The following is a 27,248-nucleotide window of genomic DNA, read 5'->3' on the forward strand; positions in this document are numbered from 1 at the left end:
ATTACTTATCTGTCTTCCCTCCTTCCGTTCACCCTCCTACTCTTACTCACTTTTTTTTTCTTGCCTGTGCACCGGGAGGCCTGAGGTATCTTCTTCCTCAATGGTTCTCCTGTCTATCTATCGATGCAGGGTCTCTCATTGACCCAGGAGCTAGGCAGCACATCTAGCTCGCAGCCAGCTGGCTCCTCTTGGCGCCAGCGCGCCACTGCACCTACCCAGCAGTTGTATGGGTGCTGGGGATCCCAATGCTAGGCAAGCTCCTGAACCCGAGTCGCACTTCTTTTAGAGCAGGGTCTTTGAGCCCCTGCCCTGTCCAGCCGTAGCACAGAGAGAGACCTGCCTGCCTCTGTCTCCGGAGTGCTGGGACTCAAGGTGTGCACTACCACGACTGGCCTGTTTTGTTTTTGTTTGTTTTTTTTTATTGTTTTTTTTTTCCCAGACAGGGTTTCTCTGTGTGGCCTTGGCTGTCCAGGATTCACTTTGTAGACCAGGCTGGCCTCGAACTCACAGCACCTCGCCAGTGCTGGGATTAAAGGCGACCGTCACCACGCCCGGCCAGTATGTGTTCTTAACCACTGAGCCATCTCTTCAGCATCTATCTGTTCGTTTTGGAACACAGTCTCACTTTGTAGCCCAGATTGGCTTGGAACTAAGTATATAGCTATGGGCGGCATGGGACGTGCGGCAATCCATTGTCTCAGCACAGAGCACTAACATCTGGCTTACCTAGTAACTTTGTAGCCATCTTCGAAGTCAGTACTGTTAGTAATTAGGCAGCGGTACGAGCCATTCCAAAGAATCAGAGGACCATGGGAAACAGGAAAACCTCAGGACCACCCTAAAATATGTCGGTGACCTCAAAAGCAAGTCACCGCCAGGATTCCGGTCCCCTTAAGTTACTTATGCATTTCTGCGCATGCGCCAGGACATTTATATAGGGGGGCTCACCCCATCCTCGCTTTCTTTCTTCCTCGCGCCTTCCCAGAGACCACCTCTGTATACCCCTCCCAAAAAAGCCTCCTCCAAAAAAACAAAACAAAACAAAACAAAAAAACAAAAAAAGCCGGGCGTGGTGGCGCACGCCTTTAATCCCAGCACTCGGGAGGCAGAAGCAGGCGGATCGCTGTGAGTTCGAGGCCAGCCTGGTCTACAAAACAAGTCCAGGACAGCCAAGGCTACACAGAGAGACCCTGTCTCGAAAAACAAAAAAAACAAAACAAAACCAAAAAAGCCTCCTACGTGGGTCTGCCGCGTGGTGTGATTTGTATATGTATTACATAGTTACGCGGTGTAAACTCTAAGAAGTACATTCTCTGATGTTTGCACAGGGACAAAAACCACCTTGTACCACATTTCTCAGAATATATTCCTATCTTTAAAATATGCATGACAGGGGCTGGAGAGATGGCTCAGTAGATAAGAGCGCCGCCTGCTCCTCCAGAGGTTCTGAGTTCAATTCCCAGCAACCACATGGTGGCTTACAACCATCTATAATGAGATCTGACACCCTCTTCTGCAGATAAAGCACTCATATACAATAAATAAATAAATCTTTTAAAAAAATATGCATGGCAGCTGGGCGTGGTGACGCACCCTTTAATCTCAGCACTCAGGGAGGCAGAGGCAGGTGGGTAGATGCGAGTCGGAGGCCAGCCTGGTCTACAAGGCAAGTCTAGGACAGCCAAGGTTACACAGAGCAGCCCTGTCTTGAAACACCAAGGGGGAAAAATCACGGCACTTTTACAACAGAGGTTGGCAAGGTAAGGCCTAAGCATGGTTTTGAAAAATCATGCTCAAAAAAAAAAAAAAAAGATCAAAAGGAGACTGTTCTAACGCTGTGGGAAGTACATAAAATTCAAATTTCAATGCCTGTAAGTAAATCTCTATTGAAACATCTGTAACCTATGTTCTAAGTAAATCTCTATCTGGGAGAAATACTGGGGTCCAGAGAGCCTCGCCCTCCACTCTCCTGCCCATTTCAGAAGCACCTGCTGAGCCTACTTTACTGTAAGGGTTTTGATGCCTGAATCACTGGGTTGGGACACCAAGATTCTGAGCATACATCTGTCCCATATTTTAATCTTTGTGTAATGGAGATAATAACCACCTTGGCCTGAAGTTGACATCAACATCACGTAAGATCTCACCGCACTTAGAAAGGTATGGAAACACCCTATCGATGCCTTGATGCACAGAAAAGATAAAGTGGTAAAAACACAAACACAGAATTTTCACTCCCCCTTTCCTTTAAAGCTTTTATCTCAACTTCAAACTTTTAGAGAAAATTCACTTTTAAAGTTTTCACTTTTTTTTTTTTTTTTTTTTTTGGTTTTTCGGGACAAGGTCTCTCTGTGTAGCCTTGACTGTCCTGGACTCACTTTGTAGACCAGGCTGGCCTCGAACTCACAGCGATCCCCCTGCCTCTGCCTCCCGAGTGCTGGGATTAAAGGCCTGCGCCACCACGCCCGGCTTAAAGTTTTCATTTTTATCTTAATTTTTTGTGTTTTTTTTTCAAGTCAGGGTTTCTCTGTGTAGCCTTGGCTGTCCTGGACTCTCTTTGTAGACCAGGCTGGCCTTGAACTCAGAGAGCTCTGCCTGCCTCTGCCTCCCCAGAGCTGGGATTATAGGCGTGCGCCAACACGCCCATGCCCTTATCTTAATTTTTAAAAAATTACTGTTTTATAGCTACGAGGCTGGGGTTGTCGCATGTACCATGGCTTCTTTGCGCAGGTCAGAGACAACCTGTAGGAATTGGTCCTCTAGATCCGGGTTTGAACTCAGGTCTTCAAGCTTCTGAGTCATGCTGCTGGCCCAGTTTTTTAATTGACTTATTTTGTGTCAGGGTCTCAGTATATTGCCCTGGCTGGCCTAGAACTTGCTATCTAGACCCACGGTTCCTCGAACCCCCAGAGATCCACCTGCTTCTGGAGTGCTGGCATTAAAGGCATGGGCTGCTGGGCCAGGTTCTATTTTTAAAAGACGGTAGAGGCACATGTCTCCTCCCTCCAGCCTTTATTCTGTATGAATCCACGTACAATTGTAATTTTCCATTTTCTTTGGTGTCTTAAATTGGCTATGGACATGTTTGGTCAATCCGTTTTGCAAGCCGGGAAACTGAGGCAAATCCCGGCTGACTGCGGGGCTTTTACCTTCCACAGGAGGTAAGAGTTTCTCAACGATGTCGCGCGATCTACTTTACGGGCGGCCAGGCCACTAAAACCAGACCCAAATTAACCAGGTTCCAGTTCAGGGTTGCTGGGTCACCTGCGATCCTCTCCTGCACTCCCTGGAGCAGGTGGTAGGCTCCGCGCCCAGTGCGCAGGCGCGCGGCGCCGTGCGGAGGGCGGGACGGGGGCGTGGCCAGCCGGGCCCGGAGGCGGGGCCTGCGCGCGCCGGGAGGGGGGGAGCTGGGATTTGGGCCGCGGCGGGAGCCCGAGTCGCCGTCACTCGAGTGCGCAGGCGCCTGGCGGTTACCGGTCTCGCCATGGAGCGGAAAGGTGAGCGGCGGAGCGGCCTCCGCCACGAGGAACGACGGCGGCCCCCGAATGGGCGCCGGGCGCCTCTCCTAGCCGCTGTCGCGGACCCCTGAATCGGCGTCGCCCTCGCCTCTTGTCCCCCCCCGGCCGCGGCGTCCAAGGGCGCCCGCCGTCCCCGCCCCTCGTTCCGCAGCCCCCAGGCCGGGGCGGCGAGGCCTCATGGCTGTCCCGAGCCCCCTGCGGGTGCGCTGGGCCCGGCAGCCGCCGTGCACCCCGTGCAACCGGCCCCGCGCCCAGCCCGCATCCGCAGGCCCCGCCGCCCCGCGTTCTCGCGCCGCTCCCCACCTCCCTCCTCCATCGGCCTTTCATCCATCCCTCTCTTCCCGCAGTGCTCGCGCTCCAGGCCCGAAAGAAAAGGACCAAGGCCAAGAAGGACAAAGCCCAAAGGAAGTGAGTCTTGTACCCCCACATCCCGCCCTTTGCGTCTCCTCGGGGACCTCCTCCCGGGTTGCGCGTCTAGGACAGGCACCGGGTTCGGGCGGCTCCCCGCCGCCCCCCGCCCCGCAACCCCACCCCGCCACATGGCTTCTGGGCTGCTACTGCATGATTCGCCCTCCGGGAGCCATGTGGAAGGGAGCTGGGGCGCCAGGCCCGGGTCTGAGCTGCTCCCCGGGCCTGCAGGAAAGAACCTGCACCACTCACCAGCTCCAACGTGGAGGCCGGTGTGGGCTGGCGGCCGGAGCTGGTAATGATTACCTGCCTGTCTGTGAACTCTGCTCTCCCTTGCTCCGCAGCGTCTTAGCCTCCTACGTCTGTCTGTCTGCACGCTAGGCCACCAGGAAATTGTTGAATGAATTTTCCCTGTTTACTCTTGGCCCTGCTAAACCACACGCTCGCTTGGGTAGAGGAGGGCGCTCCCCCGCGCCTGGTTAATCTACTTCCTAAGTCTTCGAGGCGCATCGCCGCCCTGTCGCTATGCGGGCTGACCGCATCAAGCACTGCCGGCAGGCATGTTATCACCTCCTCTGCCTAAAGAAGTTAGTGCAGTAATTACATATGCCGTTTGGGTGATTCTTTTGGTTTGGTGGACCTAGTGCCACATTTTTCCTATCTGGTGTGTGTGTGTGTGTGTGTGTGTGTGTGTGTGTGTGTGTCGCTCGCGCGTGTTAGAAACCCACTGCGAGGAGGGCTTCATCAAGTGAGCTTAAGCTTTTTTGTTTGAGACAGGGACTCACTGTATAGCCTTGGCTGACCTGGAATTCCAGGATGGCCTCGAACTCACAGAGATTCGCTTGTCTCCGATTCTCAAGAGCTGGACTTAAAGTTGTGTGCAACCACGTCAGGCAGGTGATCTTCGAGGATAGCTTTAAGAACAATGTTGTTTTAACATTTAGTTGCGAAGGCTCCTCCACGTCGTCCTTTTTTTGTTTTTCGAGACAGGGTTTCTCTGTGTAGCCTTGGCTGCCCTAGACTCGCTCGCGTTGTAGACCAGGCTGGCTTCGAACTCACAGAGACCCACCTGTCTTTGCCTCCCGAGTACTGGGATTAAAGGTGTGCGCCACCACGCTCCTGCCCAGCACTGCTTTCAGACCCATTATTTTCTGTGATTTTCCATTTATCTGATACTCTGTGCTTTGTACCATCCAGCTGGGTCTGCGCTGATGTAACACATTAGGGCTCCCTCAGCGACCTTGCTGGATGACAGCAGCAGATGCCGGTGGCTTGGGTGTGTTGTTTTTGGAGGCTTCTTAAAGTTTGGGGAAGACATGCAGAGTGTTTGAGTAGGACGGAGTGGTGAGTGGCCTCACCTATTTATTGCCCCATTTCCTATTGTGTGTCTTAGGTTTTTCTTGTCTTTTGTTTTTTAAATTAGCACGTGACTGAGCCGTGGGCAGGTGTGAGAGTGCTCAGGTTCTTGGGTTGATTATCCATGTAGGGACTGTCCAGACCTAGTTTTGAATCCTGCATCAATTGGTTAATAGAAACATCAAGGAGCTAACCTAGCAGCAATTGGGGAATCTAAGCACTCATTGAGGGAAGCCATGTGTTTATAAAGTTTTCTGATGGAAGGAAGAAATTATATTTATTTATTTATTTTGGTTTTATTGAGACAGGGTTTCTCTGTAGCCTTTGGCTGTCCTGGACTCCCTTTGTAGACCAGGCTGGCTTCGAACTCACAGCGATCTGCCTGCCTCTATTTTTCTCCATATCGCTCTGGCTATCCTGGAACTTGTTCTGTCAACCAGGGCTCTTCCTGGCTCTGCCTCGGGAGTACTGGGATGGAAGGCCTCGCCATCCATGTGCTTTAAAAGGGTTTGAGACAGTCTCACTTACGTAGTCTAAACTGGTCTTGAACCTTAGTTGATCTTCCTGCTTCAGCCTCCACAATGGCAGGGTGACTGGGTTTTGTGCCATCATGTCCTGCTGGCTAAAATTAGCCATATAGTATTTAGAAATTTTTTCCCAGGTCACCTGTCTTGTGTAAGACATGGAATTTTACTTTGATATTAGGGTGAGTCAGGCTGTGATTTGTCAGGTGAGTGTGTGGATGGATGCCTAGCAGACGGTCAGTACTTCATGTTGTCGAGGTTGAATGTACACTGGGTGTGTGCGTGAATGCATAGGTCAGAGGCCAACTTTTAGGAATTGCTTCTCCCCATCACCATGTAGGTTCCAGGGGTTGAACTTGGGTCATTGGGCCCGGTGTCAACAATGCATGTGGTGGCGCACACCTTTAATCCATCCCAGTGCTCAGGAGGCAGAGGCAGGTGGATCTCTTGAGTTTGAGGCCAGCCTGGTCTACAGAGTGAGTCCAGGACAGCCAGGGCTACACAGAGGAACCCTGTCTCAAAAAACCAAAACAAACAAAACATAACAATACATACATCTCACCTGTCAGTGTGTTCTTGTTTTTATTTTTTCTTGCTTTATTTTTGGTTTTTCAAGACAGGGTCTCTCTGTGTAGCCTTAGCTGTCCTGGACTCACTTTGGTAGACCAGGCTGCCCTTGAACTCAGCCATCCACCTGACTGCCTCTGCCTCCTGAGTGCTGGGATTACAGGTGTGCACCACCCCTGGCTGTGCTCTTGTTTTTTAAAAGCAGAGGCTCCTACTTTGTGTCACCGTACCCTTGTGTTCACTGCTGTAGGCAACTTAGCCTTGTCTGTGATCTTAATTATTTCTGTTCTTTCCTTTTGGTGATTGCAGACTTAGCAGTTATTTCACTGAATATAATTTACTTCCCTCTTGTTTCTTCAGCTGCTTTTCAAGTTGTTGAAACGTCTGATTAATTTGGTTAGAATCCTCTATGAGAAGTCCCAGCTGACCCAGGTAACTTGGCCTGTTCCTGACTGCATTCCTCACAATTTTGCTATTTTTCAGGAAAACTTTAAGTTGCTAGGAAGTTGTTGGGAAGGCCTGCCATACTATCATCTTCTGTTTTTGAGTTCTGGTTGTAGCCTGACCTTGGACAAAATTAGTCCTTTATTTGAGTAGCTCAGCCGTAGTGAAAAGTTGTCAGAACTAAACAGTACAAAAAGTGTGGCCGGGCGTGGTGGCGCACGCCTTTAATCCCAGCACTTGGGAGGCAAAGGCAGGCGGATCGCTGCCTCACTACAAAGTGAGTCCAGGACAGTCAAGGCTCATTGTATAGATCAGGTTATCCTTGAACTAGGATCTGCTTCAGAGCTAGGACTGAAGGTGTGCACATCAGGCCCTAACATTGATTAGTTGTGTGGTGATCAGTTCCTTTTTATAGGTGAGTAGGCAATGGCCTCTTCAGATCTGTAGACCCAGGACTGGGCCGGGTCAGGCGTGCCCTGCAGCACATGTCTAGATGGTAATTCCTTGCTGTGTTGGAGACAAAGATGGTAAAGCCTGAGGGGGAAGCGTCCCCAGGGCCCACCTGTGTGCACAGGGCTTCCATGCCCTGAGTGGTTAGCTTCCGGCAGCTCAGGGCCTGTAGGTGGCACGGAGCCAGGGTTAGAGCGGCTTCATTCACGGCTCATTAGTCAGCTTGCAGGTGAGTTTGGACTGCAGTTTTCACTGCTTGCAGTTAAGCACCATACAGGTTTGTGCAGATGTGCTGTGTGACTGAGCTGGAAGAACGCTGACGTGCATTCTGGTACTCTAAGCTGGAGGAGGGAGATGTTTTCTATCCATTTATTTTCACTAAGTGTAAATTGTTACACTGAAACTTCATGAGAAGAAAGCATAAAGTTCCTAACACCCTGTCTAGTAGAAAGTTGAGCCAGTGCAGGAGACTGGGACTGAGTTCTCTGTCAACACCACACGGTAGAAATCTTGTGTGTTCTACGGTTGGGTTCTTCAGACACGGTTCTAGTTCGAGACACAGAGTAGCCTCCTGAGCGTCTCAGTAGCTGGGCTACCCTAGTTTAATGCCTGCCAACAAACATAAACTACTTTTTGAAAAAAATTTTGAGACAGAGTTTCTCTGTGTAGCCCTGGCTATCCTGGAACTTGCTCTGTAGACCAGGCTGGCCTAGAACTCAGAGATCTGCTTGCCTCTGCCTCTCCAGTGCTGGGGTTAAAGGTGTTCCATCCCATGCCCAGCAAGTCTTTTTTCTCTTAAATTATGTACATATATGTGTGTCTTTAGAGACTAGAGGATGTTGGATCCCTTGAAACTGTGGTTACAAGAGGGTGTGAGCCACCATGTGGGTGCTGGGAACTGAACCTTTAGCAGCCAGTGCTTTTAACTGCTGAGCCATCTCTCCAGCCCCCCTTTCTCATTCTTTCTGCTTTCTTTTGTTTTCTGAGCAAGGTCTCTCTATGTAGACTTGGCTGTCCTGGAACTCAGGGTGGCCTTGAACTTTTGGTTTTTCGAGACAGGGTTTCTCAGTGTAGCCTTGGCTGTCCTAGACTCGCTTTTGTAGACCAGGCAGGCCTCAAACTCACAGCGATCCATCCACCTGTCTCTGTCTCTGCTTCCCTAGTGTGTGCCACCACCTCCAGGTTCCTTTTCTTGCTCTTAATAGGTGTTTATAAATGATACATCCTTTGTCATTTGGAATATTTGTATTTCTCATCTTCTTAAGGACTTTTTGGATTTCATTTGTTTTTAACATAAAGTGATTTTTTTAAAATTTTTTGCCCCATGTGTCTTAATTATTTTCACTTCTGAAATTTTCATTGGTAACTTGTAATTTTAATTGTATGACTATTAAATCTAGTGTGTGCTTTTAAAATGGCATCTCAAGAACCTGCGTCAGAAATACCTTTGTTAACAGGTGTATATGTTAGCACATTTTGCTTACGTGGGTGTTTCTACATGAGATCCAGACTTGCCAAAGTACTTGAAGCCCCTAGCCTCTTAAAATGATAAAGTAAATAAGACTTGCCTCCTGTTAAAAGGGAAGCTAAGCCGGGCGTGGTGGCGCACGCCTTTAATCCCAGCACTCAGGAGGCAGAGGCAGGTGGATCGCTGTGAGTTCGAGGCCAGCCTGGTCTACAAAGTGAGTCCAGGCCAGCCAGGGCTACACAGAGAGACCCTGTCTCAAAAAACCAAAAACCAAAAAAAAAAAAAAAGCAAGGGCCCAGGGGTCCCGCTCAAACTAAGGCACCAGCCAAGGACAATACAGGCGGTAAACCTTAAACCCCTACCCAGATCTAGCCAATGGACAGAACATTCTCTACAGTAGAGTGGAGAGTGGGATGTGACTTTCTCACGTACTCTGGTGCCTCATCTTTGACCATGTCCCCTGGAGGGGGAGACCTGGTGGCACTCAGAGGAAGGACAGCAGGTTACCAAGAAGAGACTTGATACCCTATGAGCATATACAGGGGGAGGTAATCCCCCTCAGGAACAGTCATAGGGGAGGGGAATAAGGGGAAAATGGGAGGGAGGGAAGAATGGGAGGATACAAGGGATGGGATAACCATTGAGATGTAACAAGAATAAATTAATAAAGGAGAAAACAACAACAAAAAAAACCAAAAAACAAAACAAATAAAAGGGAAGCTAAGAAAGGTGATCAGCTAGAATCCAGATTTTGTAGAGTTACCACCCACCTGCCTTCCATGCTGTGTCAAATGTATCAACCACTCAGGTCTGCAGATGACAAGGTCGTGAAGACACTGCACGCACGGATGCTTGCACACCTGCATGCACGGACGCCTGCCCGAGCTGGAGTGGCACAGCTCTTCTGGTTCTCCTCCTTTTCTTTCACCTTTGACTTTTTGTGATTTTTTTTTTTAATGGAACGCTTCACGAATTTGGGTGTCATCCTTGCGCAGGGGCCATGCTAATCTTCTCTGTATTGTTCCAGTTTTTCAGTATATGTGATGCTGAAGCGAGCACATGTGGTATTTTTCATGACTGCACGTGTATCAATAGTCTGTGTACTTGGTAGTGTTCCATCGGTACATAGCCACATGTGTACACTGCAGACCTGTGGCTGGTCTAATGGTCAGGGGTCAGTTGTATTTAATGTTTGTAACTTGAAAAGTTGTTCATGTAAAAACTTTTATTCTCCTGAGATAATTGTTGTCTGGAGGATTATTGCTGCTGTTTGCTGACCTAGGCCTAGCCCTAGAAGCTGTAAATCTAACCTAGAATGTCTTCAGCCTCTGAAACTTATTGCTTAATGAGCTCACCTTTTCTTTGTTCTTACTGAGCTCTGGGCTGGCTGGCTTGACTCAGCTGTTGTGCCTCAACCTCCTCTCCCAGCTGACTTATTCAACCTGGCTTCTCTCTCTGGCCCCTGAATTGCTGTTTGGCCTCAAACTAACTCCAGCAATTGGCTCTATTCTTCTGGCCCCTTCTCAGTCTCTGGCTCCTTCTGTCTTTACCTCTCTGTAGCCCATCCCTCTGTCACTGCCCTGGTACAACTGCCCCTCTCTTCTCCTGAGAGTTGGGTGCATCTTATTCTGTCAAATCTTTCTCTGATTTGTCACTTTCTTTTTTGCCACTCAGTTAAGCATCACTTTCAAACATGGGTGCTTCCTTCTACAAACTAACTTTACCTTCATTGTCTGGGATTAAAGGCTTGTGCCACCACACCTGGACCTAAGCTTTTCTTTACCTGAAACTCTATACCAGATATGTTTGCCCCTGTGTCCTGGATTCCAGATGGACCACACCGACCTAAGGTCTTTGGATGTGATGTCTTGCCAGAGCAGCCATGTTCTGAATTAAAATTCCTCTGTGTTCATTTTATTTTTATAATATGAAAGCCTTGAGTTAAGACTTTCTTCTTGACCCACCCCGTTAATCCCAGCCCTAGGGAGGTAGAGGTAGTTGGATCTTTGAGTTGTGGAGGCCATCCTGGTCTACCCGAGTGAGTTCCCCGACAGCCAGGGATACACAGAGAAACAGTGTCTTGAAGAACAAAACAACAAAAGAATTTCTTCTTCTTCTTCTTCTTCTTCTTCTTCTTCTTCCTCTTCTTCTTCTTCTTCTTCTTCTTCTTCTTCTTCTTCTTCTTCTTCTTCTTCTTCTTCTTCTTCTTCTTCTTCTTCTTCTTCTTTTCACTTATTTGTTTTATGGGTATGGGTGTTGGCCTGCACCATGTGCGGGCACCCTTGGAGGCCAGAAAAGAGGGCTCAGATCCTTTGGGACTAGAGTTACAGATGGCTGTGAGCAGCTGAATGGGATGCTGGGAACCAAACCCAGGTCTTCTGCAGGAGCAGCCAGTGTTTGTAGCCGCTGAGTCGGCTCTCTCCAGCCTGTTTCTAGCATGTAGCTTGTCTTTTGAAGCCTTAGGAATCGTTTCTTCACTTCTCCAAATCTGCTCACAGCCCAAATGCCTGCTTCACTTAGGAACCCCAGTGTGAATTATTCAAGTTAAAGCTCGGCACTTCCTTACTTAAATGTCACAGTGCTATTAAAACTGCACGCATGCTCTTCCTTCACCCACTCAGCTTTCTTCCGTGACTCTTCTCGGCCACCATCCTACGAGAGCATGGGTTTCCTGGAGGGTGGGGCCTGGGTGGGATTCTGTAGTTGGGGGGGGGGGGGAATCAAAAGATAAGAGATGGTGGCTTCAGATCCGTCAGGGCCCCTTGGTTTCTTTCATGGGGAGATACACACACTGTGAACTGTCTCCCACCAGCCACAGCTTCAGTGTTTAGAAGAGTGCCTGGCAGAGCGGTACACACTGCTCAGCCTGGGGATGAGTGTCTGTTGCCGATAGAAGCTGTGTTGGAACACTGTGTGAATCATCGGTTTTTGTTTTTTTTCACTGTGAGATGGCTGTGACAGAGAACTATGTTGTTTGTGTTTTAACATGGCCTCATGTAGTCCAGGCTGGCCCCGAAAATTGCATGTAACCATCATGCCTGGTTTCTGAGGTGTTGGGGGTGGAATCAGATCTTTGTGCTAAGCAAGCAGTATACTGACCGAGCCACACCCCAGCTCAGCAGGGAACTTCGTAAGGGATTTCTCATAAGCTACAACCAGTCTGAGTCTCCTGGGCCCAGAGACCTGAGCTGTAACACCCAGCCTCCTCTGTGGCGTCCTGCACCTGCTTCTAGCTGCGGCACTCCAACAAGCCTGCCTGATATTTGAGATTTATTAAGGACCATCTTATTTTAAAGTGTAGTTTTGAGTCAGTGAGAAGAGGTCACTAATGGCTGAAATCTAGCCTCCAGCAGGTTCTATGTAATTATAGTGCCAACTCAGTCTCAATGGAAAATGTGAATGTTTAGAAAACAAACATTAATTTATGAGGTTTTCTGAACTAAGTTTCAAACAGCATATGCTCATATTCTCCATTTAGTCCCTAAGAGTCAGTGCTCGCCTATATATCCACAGTGGAATCATTAAAACAACAAGTAAAGTATTACGCAACATTAGTTCATCCGAATCTCACTAACATGGCCAGCTTGTCCAGGAACCTTTTACAGAGACCAACAATGTTGCCTCAGATGGCTCAGCAGGTGAAGGCTCTTGCTGCTATGCCTGTCAGCCTGAGCTCAGGCTGAGTTCACATGCTTGAAGGAGGACCAACTTCTAAAAGTTGCCCTCTGACCTCCACACACCTGCCATGGATGTTCCCCACTCACACTTGTGTGTTGGCATGCACACAATAAAAGAGATGTTGCTCATCTTTACATTCTGATAAGTGATTGAGTGTCTATGATTGCTCATTCACTAGTTGCTAGCATTTTGTCCTGTGTGTGTGTGCATGCATGTGTATGTATTTGAAATGTAAAGTTTCATTGGGCGTGGTGGCCCACACCTTTAATCCTAGGCAGGCAGGTGGATCACTGAGTTCCAGGCCAGCCTGGTCTATAAAGTGAGTCCAGGACAGCCAAGGCTACACAGAGAAACCCTGTCTTGAAAAACCAAAAAAGGAAAAAAAAGAAATGAAGCCTTTCCAAAAGGTTCCAGAAGTTTCCTCATTCTTTGGAATCCATCCTCTTTACCCTTGGGCAGTGGCTGGCTACAGGTTCTGTAACCATATGTAATGTATTTTGTATTTTCCTTCTTTCTTTCTTTCTTTTTCTTTCTTTTTTTTTTAAGAGACAAGGTTTCTCTGTGTAGCCTTGACTGTTCTGGACTTGCTTTGTAGACCAGATCCGATTGCCTCTGCCTCCTGAGTGCTGGGATTAAAGGTGTGCGCCACTACCACCTGGCTGTATTTTCCTTTTTTAGTAAACTTTTGGAGCAGGATTGCACGCACGTGGATTTGGGGAGAGACCCTGGGCTGCTCGCTGGTCTGGCCTGTAAGCTGGTCTCTCCCCAAATCCACGTGCCATCCTGCTCCAAAATATGCGCCTCTCCTCCGCCTGCAATGGCCGGTCTGGGTCAGGATCCCTGCGCCCACTAGAGTCTCCCTGTCTGGTTCCTGAATTTCAGACTGAGGCTGGCTCCATTCCGTCTATCTGTGGTGTTTCCAAGGGGCAAAACCCACCAAGACTGCTTTCACCCGGGACAAAGCTTACTCCTCACCACAAGTAACCCTGCCTTTGGTCAAATTGGCTTTTAGTTGCCCTAACTCACCTTTTGGTGAGCCTTTGGGTGGTTTCCTGTTTTGTGTCTTTATGAGAACGGTTTTTGTTGAACTGTTTGAAAATTGCAGAGGTCATGACTAACTACTAGCACCCTCGCTACCTGAGCAGATGGTGGTGTCCTTGAAGGACCATGATAGCAGAGTCACCGCAGGAACTGACAAGTGGAGCCCAAAGTGTGTGCGCTGAGTGGGCGTGGCCTGCACCCTCACAGCAGCGTCTTTGTTCCACGACTCAAGCCTTAAATTAGCCCTGTTTCTTTATGCTTCCAACTCTTGCTAGCTGGCTGTCCATGCTCACCACATGCTTTCCCAGATGGTGATCCCTCAGATCTCCCAAAGGCCCGCCTTACTGACGAGACCAGGGCTCGTTGTCTCTAGGCCATTCCGCAGGCCTGGGACTGTTTGTTGGATACATGTCCCACTGCTGTTAAACAGTATCTGTCTGTAGTGTGTGGTGTTTTCGGTCCAAATTAGTTTTTAGCTTCCTCCATTACTCATAAGTGCCCACACCAAATATACTGAGTTCAAGGCTCCTCAGTGTTCTATAGCCCTCACGTTATATTCAACTCGGAAGTGTACAGTTGGAGAACTGTTCCCAAAATTAATTAAATTATTATGTTCCTGATTTTATCATACTAATATATAGTTGGGCTTATTTTTCATCTGTATTTAGCTTTAGGGTTTGCTTTTTGTTTGTGTTTATTTAGCATTAAATATGTACCATGTCTTCATTCTTTTTAAAATTGTAAGAACTTTTATTTTTGAAAATTGAGATAACATTTTTCTCTTTCCTCCAATCCTTCCCATGAACATTCCCCCATTCCTATCTCAAATTCATGGCCTCTTTAATTGTTACATACACACATACATACGTGCATACATACATACATATATACATACATACATACATACATACATATATAGTGTTACTTGTATGTATATGATTTCAAGACTGAGAGTTTGATATTAGATAACCAGTTGGAAGACTCTTTAAGATATATTTATTATTTATTATGTATACAGTGTTCTGTTTGCATGCACCCCTGCATATCAGAAGAGGGCACCAGCTCTCATAGATGGTTGTGAGCCACCATATGGTTGCTAGAATTGAACTCAGGACGTCTGGAAGAGCAGCCAGTGCTCTTAACCTCTGAGCCATCTCTCCAGCCCAGTTGCAGGGCTCTTGGGTAGAGAAGGGTTCTCAGCACTTCTTATTTGCTTACAGTTCTCACCGAGGGGCGAGGCCCTGCGAGGCCCTTCTTCCATGTTAGCTGTCAGTTGGTGCTGCTCTGTGCAGGTCCTGTTAAGGCAGCCATGTTGATGAGGCTTAATGGATGTAACTGACATTTTCAGGAGATTCAGTCTCATAGAAAACTCCCTCCTCCTCTTTTGCAAAGTCCCTGAGCCTTAGGTGCAGCAATTGCATTGCAGATGTATCAGTTAGGGCTCGTCCTCTGCAGTTTGATCAGTAATGCTTTTCAATAATGGTCTCCATTTGTTGCAAAGAGAAGTTTCTGTGGCAGAAAATATCTATCTATCTAGATACCAATGTTTTGTGTTGGGTTTTTTCTTGTTTTGTTTTTTGTTTTAGTTTTTTGAGACAGGGTTTCTCTGTGTAGCCTTGGCTGTCCTGGACTCAGTTTGTAGACCAGGCTGGCCTCGAACTTGCAGCGATCCACCTGCCTCTGCCTCCTGGGTGCTGGGATTAAAGGCGTGCGCCACCAGGCCCGGCTTTGTGGAGTTTTTTTGTTTTGTTTTTTTCCTAGATAGGGTTTCTTTTTAAAGTTTTATTATGTATACAATGCTCTGCCTGCATGTACACTTGCAGGCTAGAAGAGGGCATCAAATCTCATTATAGATGGTTGTGAGCCACCATGTGGTTGTTGGGAATTGAACTCAGGACCTCTAGAAGAGCAGCCAGTGCTCTTAACCTCTGAGCCATCTCTACAGCCCCCAAGATAGGGTTTCTTTATGTAGCCCTGGCTGTCCTGAAACAGGACAGGCTTTGAACACAGAGAGATCCTCCCGCCTCTGCCTGGGATCAAAGGAGTATGCCACCACTGCATGGCAACAGAAACTTTTATCTACTTGTGCATATTAATTAGGATAAGTATTTAGACTGTAGTTGGGAATTATGCTGAATTAGTAAAGTGTTCAGACCTTCCTTACTAAGCTTTTTACCCTGCTTTTCCCCTCCATTGCTGAAAGCAAACCATTTTATTCACTCTGGCTATTGCTTTGAGGTAATAAGAATGTGGAATGGTGGTTGTTTTTAAATTTCCGTGTGTGTGTGTGTGTGTGTGTGTGTGTGTGTGTGTGTGTGTGTGTGTGTGTGTGTGTCAGAGAAAGAGAGATTGGTTGTGGGGACTCCTGTGCCACGTCAGCACAACTTTCCATGTCCAAGAAGTAAAGCTGCCTTGTTACTGCTTAGAAAGTCAGGAAGGGGCTAGAGAGATGGCTCAGAGGTTAAGAGCACTTGACTGCTCCTCCAGAGGTCCTGAGTTAAATTCCCAGCAACCACATGGTGGCTCACAACCATCTATAATGAGCTCTGGTGCCCTCTTCTGGCGCACAGGTGTACATGCAGGCAGGACACTATATACATAACAATAGTAAATAAATATTTAAAAAAAAAAAAAAAAGAAAGAAAGTCAGGAAGAAGCCGGGCAGTGTTGGCGTACACCTTTAGTCCCAGCACTTGGGAGGCAGAGGTAGGCAGATCTCTGTAAATTCAAGGACAGCTAGAGCTGTTACACAGAAAAATCCTGTCTCGGAAAAACCAAAAACAAAAAAGGGAAGAGCCAGGCAGTGGTGACATACAGCTTTAATCCCAGCACTTGGAGGCAGAAGCAGGCAGGCGGATTGAGGTGAGTTTGAGGTCAGTCTAGTCTACAGAGGGAGTTCCAGGACAGTTAGAGCTAAAACAAAGAGACCCTGTCTTGATTTTAAAAAAAAAAGAAAGAAAGAGCTGGGTGGCGGTGGCTCACGCCTTTAACACTCCGAGCACTTGGGAGGCAGAGGCAGGCCTCTATAGTCCAGCCTGGACTACAGAGCTAGTTCTAGCCCAGCTAGAGCCTGCTACACAGAGAGACCCTGTCTATAAAAACCAACCCTCCCCCGCCCCTGAAAAATTAATAAAGAAATGAACATGACTGAGACGCTGTTCTAACAACAAGGGATGCCTTGAACATTGTGTTGTTCATTATTGAAAATAAGTTTATATGTACGAAAGCACAAGGTTTCTCTGTGCAGCCTTGATTGTCCTAGACTTGGCTTTGTAGACCAGGCTGGCCTCAAACTCACAGAGATCCACTTGTCTCTGCTTCCCTGAGTACTGGGATTACGGGCATGTGCCACTCTGCACCCAGCTCAAAAACACTCTTTTCTAGAAGAAATGGACTTGTGATCCAGTTGGAGAAGTGAAGCTGGGGTTGGAAAAATTGCAGAGGACCCAGTTACAGTTCCTAGCACCTACTTGGTGGCAAGTCCAGTTCCAGGGCACGCAAAAGCCGCCTTCTGGCCCCTGGGTGGGTACCAGGCCCACGTGTATGCTGCATATTGATACGAGCAGGCAAAACAGTCACATCTAAAAAAGTGAATACAACTTAAAGAGTATATATTGATTTGTTGTGTTTTATGTGAATATGTGCCTCAGTATATGTATGTGTACGCAGAGTTGTCTAGTAGTAGCAGAGGTCAGCAGAGAGTATCAGATCCCTGGGCAGGAGCGTTGGGTGGTTGTGAGCTGACTGTGGGTGCTGGCAACTGGACCGGGACTCTTGAGAGATGAGTGGTCTTAACTGCTGAGCCACATCCCTAGCTCACTGTTCGGCTTCTCTGAGAGCATAGCACTGTCAGTGTAGCTGTTGGCCACCATGGAGCATGCTGAGAGTCACACAGCTAAGAGGACTGAGCTCTCAATGAAATGTAAGCAATTTTCCCAAGCTGACCAGTACCCAGTTCACAAAAGGGCCCACAGCTCACAAAACACTTAGCACCTGGTCTTTGGTGCTTCCTGTAAACCCAGCACTCGGGAGGCTGAGGCAGGAGGATTATCAACAGTTCCTGGCTTAGCCCTCTTTTAGACTCAGGAAGCTACCTAGACTGATAGTCAGCTATAAGGCTAAAATAAAGATTTGAGAAGATCCTAATTTAGCTCCTGTTTTCAAGCATCACTGCTGGAGAGTGCAGAGCCAAATGAGTGGTTTTCTCATGCCTGGATATTTATGTTAACACGGCTCGCAGCTCTCATTTCCTATGGGCCTGCTAACTGCGTTTCTTTCTTTCTTTCCTTCTTCTTCTTCTTTTAATATTTATTTATTTGTTATTTATTTATACAGTATTCTGTCCACGTGTGTGGCAGAAGAGGGCACCAGATCTCATTGTAGATGGTTGTGAGCCACCATGTGGTTGCTGGGAATTGAGCTCAGGACCTTTGGAAGAGCAGAAAGTGCTCTTAACCTCTGAGCCATCTCTCCAGCCCCTAACTGCGTTTCTGAGGCTGCTTCTGGTGGTGTTGGGTGCGGTGATGATATTTCTTTTGCTGTCCATATGGAGTGAATATGTTATGTTGTTTCTTAGGCCTGAAACTCAGCACCGAGGCTCTGCACCCCACTCCGAGAGCGACATCCCAGAGCAGGAGGAGGAGATCCTGGGGTCTGACGACGATGAGCAGGAAGACCCCAACGACTACTGCAAAGGTGTGCTTGTAAGATGCTGGGACGTGCTCCTTGCCTAGTGCATGGTTGTCACCACCAACACAGTGTTGAGGTTGCCTCTATCCTGTGAGAAAGATGCAGGAAGTGGCGTTTGCTCTAAGTTAGGTATATTAAATTTTTAAGCTTGTTGGCAGCGCTAGGATCATGCCAGGACATAAGTTACTAGACAAGTGCCTCCTGCGCTCAGCCCCTTTAAAATATCTTTTTTCCAGGCTAGGTAGGGTGACACACACCTTCAATGCCAGCATGAGAGGCAGAGGCAGGTAGACCTTTGTGAGTTCAAGGCCAGGCTAGACTATAGAGTGAGTTTCAGAACAGCCAGAGCTATATAGAGAGATCCTGCCTCCAAAAATAAATAAATTTTAAAAAATTGAGAGAGAGAAGCAAGAGCATGAGCGAGTGAGCTGGGTGTGGTGGTGCATACCTCTAATCCCAGCACTCAGGAGGCAGAGGCAGGTGGATTGCTGCCAGTTCAAGGCCAGCCCGGTCTACAAAGCAAGCCCAGGTAGCCAAGGCTACACTGAGAAACCCTGTCTTTAAAAAGGAAAAGAAAAAAGAAGAAAAGCTTGTTTTTCCTCTTTGAAGGTACATGTTTACCTGTGCTGTGGACTTCTCAGAGATGTGGTAGGCAGATAGCAGAGCTTGCTGCGTAGTGCAGTCTGTGTGTGCTGGTTATAGATGTGTACCACCACACTCAGCTGACCTGCAGTCTGTGTGTGGTTATAGGTGTGTACCACCACACTCAGCTGACCTGCAGTCTGTGTGTGGTTATAGGTGTGTACCACCACACTCAGCTGACCTGTAGTCTGGGTGTGCTGGTTATAGGTGTGTACCACCACACTCAGCTGACTTGCAGACTTGGTTTTGTTTGAGACAGGGTTTCTTTATATAACAGCCTGGCTGTCCTGGATAGTTAGTTTTTTAAATACATTGAGGATAGACACAGAGAATCTGCTCTCTAGGAGAGTTTGAGCATGGCCTCCCCCAAACCCCCAATTTTATTAACATTCATCCATGGGACTGCAGAGGTGGCTCAGAGGTTAAGAGCACTGCCTGCTCTTCCAAGGGTCCTGAGTTCAATTCTCAGCAATCACATGGAGGCTCCCAACCATCTATAATGAGATCTGGTGCCCTCTTCTGGTATGCAGGCAAAACACTATATACTTAATAAATAAATCTTAGGAAAAACAAAACAAAACAAAACAAAAACCATGCACTGGTGCACAGTTTTTTTGTTTGCTGCCTTTTTTTCTTTTCCTTTCTGGGGTTGGGAGGGGCTGGATGTCATTTGTGTGGCTGGCCTGGAACTCACTGTGCTGACCTATATTGAGAAGAACAGATCTTACTGTAATAGTATTCATATTATTTTCTCTAAATTTTTGAGATGACAAATGGTAGTAAGATAGATTTGTTTTGATGGTAGATCTGTTGGTTTTTTGAGGGCCCAGCACTGTGGCCATAGGCTGGTGCAGAGTATCACGTGCTCAGTTTAAATTCTCACCCACCTTGTTCCTCACCCCAAGCTGAGTGGCACTGGAGGCTTTGACTGAAGGAAGAGTCTCCTACTGAACTGATCTCACAGCTTTATCTAGTAAACGGTGCGTAACTGCTGAGATAGGACGCAGGGCAAGTGAGGAGGGTTCTCCTTCTTCCTGGCTCCTCTGATTTCATCACCCTTATCTCTCCCCTGTTTCCTCCAGGAGGTTATCATCTTGTGAAAATTGGAGATCTATTTAACGGGAGATACCATGTGATCCGGAAGTTGGGCTGGGGACACTTTTCCACAGTGTGGTTATCATGGGATATTCAGTAAGTTTACATGGCCGCGGGCAAGGAATTGGATACATACACTCGATGCTTCTGTCTGACCTCCAAGATGGGATCTGGGTCTATATCAAGACTGATTGCCTTTTTTAAATTTATTTTTTTTAAATAATTGATGTTTATGCGCTAACTATACCTAACGGATTTCGGTTCCTAACCAAAGTGTGGTCAGCGTTCCAGTGCTGCACCGCTGAGGGGCCCTTCTGCCGTGTGCTTGCAAAGAGTCAGTTACATCTCCGCCTCCCCCGCTGGATGCGAGGGGCTGAATACGTGTTGTAAAACAGCCGTGCAGACATCTAATGGTGTGATACACGTTCATGATTGTCCTCAAAAGACTAGAGTTAAATTTCCAGTAATTAGACCAACCAACACAACATTACTATACTGTAAGATTTTCTTAATTGTATGGTGTAAAATTTTATCTGTCCCCATGATCAGAAGGTGGACATTTAATTCAGAGAAGATGTTCAGTGTTTTGAGTTTGCCTGGCACGGGTTCTGTTAGCTTAGTCTGGCTGGTTTGTGTCACTCTTAGGCGCACAATGTCCTCTGGAAGCGGCTTCACTTGGCCACCGGGTAGTGAGGACTCATTTCCCCACTTACCACTAAGACTTAACTGTAAAGGGAATGGTCAGATAATTTTTGAATTGTCTTTGTTTTAGGGGAAAGAAATTTGTGGCAATGAAAGTAGTTAAAAGTGCTGAACATTACACAGAAACAGCGCTAGATGAAATCCGGCTGCTGAAATCGGTGAGTGTGAGGTCACTCTGTGGGTGCCGGTGCCGGGTGTAGAATCTTAGCGTCACGTAGAGCAGGGTGACTGCAGACTTGGGGCTCCTTAGAGCCACAGAGGAAGATAGATAAAGGCACTGGTGTGGTCCCTGAGTGTTGTAGGGAATTGCTGTGCTCAGTGGTTAAATTTGTGATACAGGCATCACACGGCATTTCAAGTAAGCAGGACCATGACACTGTCATGAGTGTCTTTCCTCTGGTCAAAGGAAACGTTTGTGATACCTATTGTATGTTGTAAAGTCAGCCTGGCGTGGCGGGGCGTGCCTTTAGCCCCAGCACTTCGGAGGCAGAGGCATGTGGATCTCTGAGTTGGAAGCCAGCCACGACAGTAGTGAGACTGTCTCAAGAGTCACAGAGGGTTTTCAACCTTCCCAGTGCTGCAGCCCTTGAACACAGTTTCTCATGCTGCAGTGACCTCCAACCATGCAGTTTTTGTTGTTACTTCATAACTGTAACTTTGCTATAGTTAGGAATCATAGTGTCAATACTTTTGGAGACAGAAGTTTGCCAAAGAGGCTGAGGCCAATAGGCTGAGAACCACTGGCCTAGAACAAACACTAGAAAAACAAATTGCTTGGGTTATGCCTGGAAACACAAGTTTATTTTACCCAAAACCTTACCTTACCTTTTTTTATGGTGAGTTGTGGTAGCAGCAGTGAGGGGAGGAGGCTCGGCAGCCCACTCCTGCTGACGGGCGACCCTGCCGCTCCACTTGTGCTAAACATGATTCTCCCCAACACAGGTTCGGAATTCAGACCCAAATGATCCAAATGGAGAAATGGTTGTTCAACTACTAGATGACTTTAAAATATCAGGTGTTAATGGAACACGTATCCTTTAAGAACTCAGTGCTTTTTTTTTTTCTTTTCAGATGTATTTTTTAACCTGTGTATAAGAGTGTGAGTGTGTGTGTGTGTGTGTGTGTGTGTGTGTGTGTGTATTTATGTATACCAAATGGTTCAGTGCAGAAAAGGGCGACAGGTAACTTTGAGGGATGCTACGTGGGTGCTGGGAATTGAACCCAGCTGCTCTGCAAAAGCAGCTCTGGTTTTATTTGGTGTGCATGCACACATGTCGGCTCTGAGGATGGAACTCAGATAATCATGCTTGGTCAGCACCAAGTCATCTTAGCAGCCCAAGAACTTTTCTCAAGTATTTATTACCAAGAGAGATGGCAGGTTTGTGCAGCCATCACCCGCGTCTTTGTTCTAGGTAAACAGTGATAAAAAAACAACGGAAGATTGTGTCTGTATTTGTTTTGTGTTTCTTCAGAATGTTATTTCCATTGTCCCCCTTTAAGAATATAAAAATCTAGCCGGGTGTGGTGGCGCTCACCTTTAACCCCAGCACTTGAGAGGCAAAGGCAGGTAGATCCCTGTGAGTTTGAGGCCAGCCTGGTCTACTAAATGAGTCTAGGATAGTCAGGGCTACACAGAGAGGGCGGAGGCGGGGGAGGGAGAGAGAAGGAGAAAATTAAAATCGGGGGCTAGAGAGATGGCTCAGAGGTTAAGAGCACTAACTGCTCTTCCAAAGGGCCTGAGTTCAATTCCCAGCAACCACATGGTGGCTCACAGCCATCTGTAATGTGATCTGATGCCCTCTTCTGGTGAGCAGGTGTACGTGAAGGCACAGCACTGTATATATAATAAATAAATTTTTAAAAAGAATATCAAAATCTAAAAATAGTAAAGTTTTGCAGAGTAAAGGTTCTGTGAACTGGTTCTGTCTGTCTAGAATGTAAATGGAGGGGGAGGGGTGCTGGAGAAGGGTCAGAGGTTAAGAACTGCTCACTGTTCTTCAAGAAGATTCAGGTTCAGTTCTCAGCACCTCCGTGGTGCATGCCTCAAAGCCCATATGTAGCCAGCTCCGGGGCTCTCATGCCCTCTTCTGCTCTCCTTGGGTACTGCACACGTGTGGTGAGCACGTTCACAACACGCACTAAAGTAAGATAGACACTTAAGACCGAATCCCTTTCTTTCTCTCTCTCTCTCTCTCTCTCTCTCTCTCTCTCTCTCTCTCTCTCCTGACCTAAAAGAAGTGAGTTAGAACAGGTCTGTCAAAGTTTAGATTTTTAGAGCTGGAAGAAGCTCTAAAGTTTGCTGATGGGCAGGTCCATGTGATGTACAGTGAGCCACAGCCAGCTGTGCGGACATGAGACCTGACGCTGCTCGTGCAGCATCCACTAGGGAGGAGGAGTGCAGCTGGGTACTGGTAGGCCTCCTTAGTGGGCAGGAGCGTCTGCCTGCCTGTGTGTCTACATACATAGTCTGGTGGGACCAGAATTGGGTCTTGGAAACCATGAAACTAGAGTTAGTTACCAAGGGTTGGAGCCACCTTGTGGGAGCTGGGAAGCAGCCTGTGCCCTTAACTGTTGCTCCATCTCTTCAGCTCCCTGGGTCTTATTTCTCAATCTTAAGCAATCATAGCAGCAGACACACACACCCTTCCGATAGTTACACCACCTATCTGAATTGAACAGATGGCTGTTACTGGTACCATTCTGCCCATAGAATTCAAGCTAGTAACTTTACATTCTGCTTACTGTATCTGCAAACCCATAAATGTCCTGGCATGCCTGTGGAGGTCAAAAGATAACTTAGCCTATGTGAACTGGGGATTGAGCTTTTATCATCAGGGGCGGTGGCAAGTGTCTCTGCAGCCCTAAGACACCGAGCCATCTGGAAGGCCCAAAGCAGTATTTTAAATGTACAATTCAAACTCCCTTGACACACAATTAAAACTTTTAATCTTTTAGAATTTTCCCCCTTGTTATTACCATTGCTTACCACCAAAGAAACTAACAATTAGTAAAAACACAGCTACAGATCTTCTAGATTTTACCTGATTTGAAAAGTTAGTTTGTAAAACTAAGATTAGGGTATCTGTTCCAGTTATAACAAAATCAAAAAGAGCTATTCATGCTTTCTTGTCACTCTGCAGCCCTGGCTGGCCAGATGCTCACTGTAGAGACACAAACCAGCCTCAGTTGTGGCAGGCCTGCACCACCGTGCCTTCTCCTCCTCCTCGCTTGGTCATGCTTTGTTTTACTTTCCTTGTCACTGCCCCAAACAACTCCAGTAACAATAAAAAGTGCCAGCACCCTGCCACTGTGAGGCCTCGAAGCATCTCACTCATGAATTACTTACATAAAATGTTCTGCTCAGTTATAACTAGCTCCACCAGAAAGCCTAACCCTGACTGCTCCTTACATGTGAGCCCCTGTCTCAGAACATCCTCGTGTTATCAGCAGGGTGTAGTTGAGTGGCACCAAGCACAGAAGCAGTTAACTCCCCAGAAACAGCCACCAAAACCTGTCTCCCCCTCACACTGGTCACTTTCCCTCCTAGCCCACCACAAGTTGGTGAAGGGAAGTGAAACAACCTGCAAGTGGGAACAAGACTGATGGGTAAATTATATATTATAATTTTTACATAGACTTTAACCATGACCAGTGACCTAAACAGCCATTGTGCTATAGACACCTCAGTGAGTGCCATGCAAGCGCAGCCCCTCGTTTGTTAAATTGCCCAGCACCAAGCAGTACTGGTGTGTGGTGAAATTTCAGCTCCCCACCGGGGGTGTGCTTGGTGTTGCTAACCATCACAGGCCTTTCTGGTGATACCTCCTGCATCAGATGACTGGGTTTTTATCAGTTACCAACGCTCGCTAAGGTGTCAGTGTCTTAGAGTTCTATTGCTGTGAGGAGACACCTTGACCAAGCCAGCTCACACAGGAAAGCATTTAACAGTTGGGGACTAGCTGGCAGTTTCAGAGGCTAGTCCACTATCACGGTGTCACACGGGCAGGCATGGTTCTGGGGAAGAGCGGAGAACTTTGCATGCTGATCCTCAGGCACCAGGCAGACACACACTGGCCTGCTGGGGGCTTTTGAAACCTCAAAGCCCTTCCCTAATAGGCACACCTCCTAACCCTTCCCGGACCGAGCCTGTGGGGGCTGGGCCAGAACGGGCGGCTCCTGCAGATGGAGCAGCTGTGTTTTTATCTGCCTATTTCTCTGGAGGATGATGGGCTTTGCTGTGCTGCTTTACTGTTTGGAGCACTTCAAAGCTGGGCTCTCCCATGCAGGCAGGGCCCCTCTGCGGATCGGCGTCGTCCCTGGCCTTACCTGCCACTCCTTGTACCACATCCAATTAGCTGCAGCGGGGCGGAGGGCTCTTATCTGACAGCCCTGTGGCCGGTTTTTGCCTTCTGTTTGTTATGGCTGTAGTCATAATTCCTCTGTGTCTTGACCCATCTGAAACACCCAGTAACCCAGACACACATGTGCCGCACCTCACTCAGAAATACAGTTGTGCTTGACCTTTGTCCTTTTTTAGTTGTGTCCTGTCCATCAGGCCTGCACATTCCCCTCACATTGACCTGTGCCTATACAGCCCTACGCTCAAGGCCTCAGAGACCAGGTGCAGCCCTGGCCTTGCTCTGTCTTCATCTTAGCCTCATTTCTAGGCAGTGCTCCCTTCTCTTCCCAGCACTTGGCCAGAGCATTCTGAATCTTGGCAGCTGACGCCTCTACACTCCGTCATCAGTATTGAGATTAGTGTTTCACAGCCCACAGCTCTCTTGTCCCCACTCAAGGACTCATACACACCAGGCTGGCCTTCAGCTCAGAAGGTGACACTGAAACTTCTGATCCTCCTGCCTCCTCCCTAGCGCTAGGTTATAGGCAGGGTGTCTGGTAAAGGATGTGGAGAGTGTAACAAGGATGTGTGTGTCCTTATGCAGGCATCCCCAGCTCTGCTGCATCCCCGTCTGCTGATGGAGACTCCTGTGGTTCTGCATCAGGTTCAGGTTAGGTCCTGGCTGGTGACTGTGGCTCTGGCTTTAGGTGCTTCCCTGCAGCTTTTGTTTCCTAGTATGCGCTACACATGGTTGATGTTACTACTATAAATCTTTGGCATTTATTCCAGGGTGCCTGCAATTGTGTTAGTTGTAGAGTGTTTCCTCCCCACCCCCCATGGCTCCCCCAGAGGGTTTCTCTGTGTAGCCTTGGCTGTCCTGGACTTGCTTTGTAGACCAGGCTGGCCTTGAACTCACAGCGATCCTGACTCTGCCTCCTGAGTGCTGGGATTAAAAGCATGCGCCACCACCTCCTGGCTTTGTAGAGTGGTTTTATCCTTTCAAGATTTGCTTTTCTGATTCAGCCAAACAGTGTTTGGTTCAGGAGTAGTAACCTCCCTGAATATTATTTTTTTATCCAGGACCTTGTGACTGAATTTTTGTTTTTTGGGTTGGGTTTTTTGTTTTTTGTTTTTTTTTTGAACAGTGTTTTAGCCCTTGAGCAGAGGCTGGTTCCTGGCCTACACTCTGATCCTTCCCTGTATCAGTAAGGATTTTATGCACCGTGCCCACCCAGCTCCCGAGTAATGACCCGAAGACTTACAGCAGTAATCTGAGCAGATTCTAAGTTACTTTAACGCTGCAATACTGGCCTGGCCTGTGTCCCAGCCATGTGGTCCAGTATCTGCCCTTTCTAGTCTGTCTGGCACCTGCTTCTTCATCTGATGATTACCTCTCCCCACCTGGAAGTACCCCTCCCACCATCAGCTTTTTATTAAAACCAATCAGAAGGCGATGTTTTATAAAACATTGAGACTTGAGATGCTTCTTAAAAATGACAGTGCCAGAGTCCAGCCTGTAATCAGATCTGCATTTGAATAATACAAGGGTAACGCTGACACAGTGCACAGAAACACTTTAAGATGTTTCCTTGCCCCAGTGCTTGAGCACTCGTGGGAGTAATTGAAGGGAGCAGCAGCAGACGTCTACCATGGTGGTCCCACTTTCCCTTTGGCAGCTTGTGCTGTGCGTTGTCCCTGTCTGGGACGCCCTAGGTTCACAGCTCACGAGACTGCCTGGAGAGTCTCAAGGCCTTCCCCTCTGGGACTACTGCCCCTGTTGCCCAGTGCCACTGCCCCCTGTTCATGGTTGTTTGAGTTGCGCAAATGGAGCCCTGTTATGTGTTGCCTGAGGTTGCTTAAAAACAAAAGCTACTTGTTCATCCCTTAATTTAGGTCTGTGTGGTTCTTTTCTTGGGTTATCCGTTGTGTGTGAGTGATGTGTGCTCTTTATTATATTGAATCAGCAAATGATGTGACTTATCACTAGTACTAATCAGTATCTGTGAGGAGGTTTCCACACTGGTCTGTTAGTTTACCTGCAGATTTTACAGGCTGTTTTATTGTTTGTGTATTTCTTGGAAATAGGAATGTTGTTTCTGTTACCACAGCATGTATATTTATTATTTGGCTTTTTCTAGGAAACTTTCTTTTGCCCTTCCTCAAATTCTGTATTCATATTAACTTTCATTTTAAAGTAGTATAGTAACTTATAATGTCCCTCAGAATGGTGCCACACACTAACATGGTCCTGTTAGCAACAGAGATGCTGCCTACTGCTCTTGTACTGTCTCCACAACTACCTTGTGAATAGGCCTAGGCCTGGCCTG

At 47.5% G+C, this 27,248-nt stretch overlaps 1 protein-coding gene across 3 annotated transcripts in view; it reads left to right on the forward strand.

Annotated features, from left to right (window-relative positions):
* The first annotated feature begins 3,230 nt into the window (after positions 1 to 3,230).
* Positions 3,231 to 27,248, forward strand: part of SRPK1 (SRSF protein kinase 1) — a 41,066-nt gene continuing 17,048 nt past the window's right edge. The window contains exons 1-8 of one of the 3 annotated variants that reach the window (XM_084754047.1): positions 3,482 to 3,497; positions 3,866 to 3,926; positions 6,734 to 6,805; positions 18,031 to 18,149; positions 19,691 to 19,765; positions 19,868 to 19,976; positions 20,653 to 20,740; positions 21,525 to 21,612. In XM_084754047.1, coding sequence (XP_084610173.1) covers positions 20,672 to 20,740; positions 21,525 to 21,612 — 157 coding nt within the window. In that variant the 5' untranslated portion in view covers positions 3,482 to 3,497; positions 3,866 to 3,926; positions 6,734 to 6,805; ... (2 more) ...; positions 19,868 to 19,976; positions 20,653 to 20,671. Of the gene's footprint in view, positions 3,498 to 3,865; positions 3,927 to 6,733; positions 6,806 to 16,838; positions 16,977 to 18,030; positions 18,150 to 19,690; positions 19,766 to 19,867; positions 19,977 to 20,652; positions 20,741 to 21,524; positions 21,613 to 27,248 lie in introns of those variants that run through there. The other 2 variants (XM_084754048.1, XM_084754049.1) reach the window with 2 other exon arrangements.

This window comes from Acomys minous (assembly GCF_964271855.1).
Source record: "Acomys minous genome assembly, chromosome: 13".
Taxonomy (NCBI): domain Eukaryota; kingdom Metazoa; phylum Chordata; class Mammalia; order Rodentia; family Muridae; genus Acomys; species Acomys minous.